The sequence below is a fragment of the Nicotiana tomentosiformis genome, chromosome 9 (assembly GCF_000390325.3).
Source record: "Nicotiana tomentosiformis chromosome 9, ASM39032v3, whole genome shotgun sequence".
NCBI lineage: Eukaryota > Viridiplantae > Streptophyta > Magnoliopsida > Solanales > Solanaceae > Nicotiana > Nicotiana tomentosiformis.
In genome coordinates, this window is record NC_090820.1 from 63,526,747 (window position 1) to 63,529,586 (window position 2,840).

A 2,840-nucleotide genomic window follows, 5' to 3' on the forward strand; every position below is an offset into this window, starting at 1 on the left:
TTAAAAGCAGTTTTGTATTTATCTGACTCACATATCTGAATCTGCCAATAACCAGATTTTAAATCAAAATTTGAAATTATTATGACATCATGCAATCTATCAAATAAATCCTTTTTATTAGGGATTGGATATCTAATCCACTTTAAAAAGTCTTCTTCATAGGGAAGACTGACTATATACGTTTTCCTATTCCAAAATTGATTTTGCATGGTCCCCACATATTTGTAATGAAAACTAATTCTTTTTTAAAATTATTTTTTCTATAAGCTTTGGGTTTCGTAAATCTTCTGCAATAATAAGACTACAAATTTCATTTTTCAAGAAATCAATTTGTCTATTTTTGCAAAGATATTCTCAGTCATTTCATTTAAAAATCTTTTAAATTTGTTGAGCTATAAAATCAAAACTTATTTCTTTATTATCAAAGGTTCCTGTAAAACTTGGGCATCCCATCTAGTAAAAGGAATTATATGATGAAAAAATGGGACTCCTAATATAATATTATGGGATATATCCTTTACCAAAACAAATGTTCCAGGTATACAAACCGTATCTTGGCAAATTATAAGAAATATTTATCCTATCACCACTAGCATTTCTTCATCTATTAGTAGTTTTATGAAAATATTTTGAAGGTATTATTCCTTCTTTAAAACAATTCAAATCTGCACCACTATCAAATAAATCAGTAAATGTTTTTTTTGAAATTATAGTCTATTAAAAGAGTAACTTTTATTAAAACAATTCGAGTTGTAAAAAGCTGAAGCTTTTGTAAAAGCTCATCATCAGCCGTATTAACTACTCCTAGAAAATCACTTTTTGCCGCATCCATAGATGTACCAACATTAATATCATCAAAACCTTCTTCAGTAATATTAGTGATGAATTCCTGACTTATAGGGACATTGGAATTTTCTAATCTAATAATTCTCTTGTCTAAGGCTATATTTGAAGACTTTAAGTTCGAGATTTCTCCTTTGAGATTATTAATCTCATTTTTCAAATCTTGAACAGTTGTTGGCCTATCAATGGCCTGCGATTTTCTCATAAAATCCTTTTTATCAGACATTATATATTATCTATTTTGAGAAGGAATTTCTTCAATCTCTGGACTTGTAGGAATTGTATCCTGAATTTTGTCCAGTTGATCAATTATCTGAGACCTTAATTCTGGGTTTTTAATAACCCTGAGAAGTTCTAATAAACTATCATTAGTCAGGACATTAACTTCTAGATCCTTAAATTTAGAATAAAGATTAAAACATTCATCCTCTATGTTGTTATTACAACACTGATTCTTATTCTATTTGCAGGGTCCACATTCATCTTCTGAAAAATGTACTCTTCCTCCTGTAGAACCCTAAGATCTTCATCAGTTGACGAATCTCCATAATTACTCTCTTGGTCAGTATTATCAGGAGAGGAATTTAAAAGAATCTTATACAAAGAATCTTTAATACTATCATCAATATCAAGGTTTTTAATCTTGTCCTTGACTTTGCAATCTCTAGCATAATGGCCTACTCTGCCACATTTATAGAAAGCATCAGGCTCATTGGATTTTATAAACTCCTTCCTAGCCTTTCTTCTCTTTTCCTTTTGCTCAAATCTTTTATCAAAAGATCCTTTCTTCTTCTTTTTATACCTATAAGGTTCTTTCTTATGTCTATGAGACTCCTTTTTATTCCTAAGAATATCTATGGCGAATTGTTCACAGAATTCCCCTAACTATTGTCTTTCATTAAGACGATGTTTCTTAATTTCTTGGCTTAACTTAATTTTATTGCATAAAGCTAAGCCTTCTTGTGTACATATACTAATATGATTTCCATAGGAATAGCTATTATAATCTATACTCATTGTTGTTCCCCGAAGAGCTTTTCTAACCCTTTCAGCAAAGAGTGTTGGGAGTCCATCAATAAATTTAGACTTCCAGTGAGTACTATTACACTCTGGTAATTCCATGACTCTAGATAGAAAAACATCTTTATACCACCTAAAATATGTTAGACTCTTACATCTAAGGTTTTGAAGCATGATCCTTAAGGTCTCACTATTGTCTGACCATCTTCCAGAGAAATGTTCTATAATATTAAGAGCTAAAGAATAGACACAATTATGATAATTCTGTCCTTCTTCTACTTTTACCGCATTCATTATTTCAGCTCGATATTCATTCATCAAATAATTGTCCCACCATCCTTTTAATTGTCCAGTAAAACCTGCCACTGTCATGCCAACAATGGTTTTCTCGAAATTCTTATTAACCTTGCAGATAGTGTTGTACATAAGCATTCTACATACTTAAGTATAAATCTGACAGTCAATAAAACCATCTATGTTCCATTCATAGATTTCTGTGCCATTATAACTCTAGAAAAAATGAGTAGCATCAGGCTCCTCTATGAGTACATCTTGAAGAGTTGGCCTAAGATAATAGAACATCCTTTGTACCGATTTTCGAGCAAACTTTTCTGAGATTTTATTTATCTCATCATAGCCTTTTAGACTCATATCTTCATCATATCGATGCTCTAAATTTAAAGGACTAAGTTTGAATCCTTTAAATTGTTTATCTAATAAATTCTCAACGTCCTCGAGACTTTTTAATTTAAAGTCTTTGACCTCATGAAGCGGTTGGATATGTAACGACCCGACCGGTCACTTCGAGTTCTAGCGCATTGTTCGGTGGTTTAAGGCCTTGAGTAACTTCACTTCAGGTATTATGACTTGTACATGTGGTCGGAATTGAATTTCGAGAAGTTCGGAGTTGATTTGGAAAGAATATTTTTATTTCGGGAGATTTAAGTTGGAAAAATTGACTAAGGTTTGAATTTTTA

The 2,840-nt window shown here is 31.3% G+C and overlaps 1 protein-coding gene across 1 annotated transcript; it reads right to left on the reverse strand.

The window, feature by feature from the left end:
• Nucleotides 1-1,075: 1,075 nt before the first annotated feature.
• LOC138898889 (uncharacterized) lies at nucleotides 1,076-2,295 on the reverse strand. Its single transcript, XM_070184997.1, has 3 exons — nucleotides 1,812-2,295; nucleotides 1,288-1,697; nucleotides 1,076-1,237 (listed from the first exon to the last, which is right to left on the reverse strand). The coding sequence occupies exons 1-3, from the start codon at nucleotides 2,293-2,295 to the stop codon at nucleotides 1,076-1,078; spliced, it is 1,056 nt and encodes a 351-aa protein (XP_070041098.1).
• Between the last annotated feature and the right edge of the window lie 545 nt (nucleotides 2,296-2,840).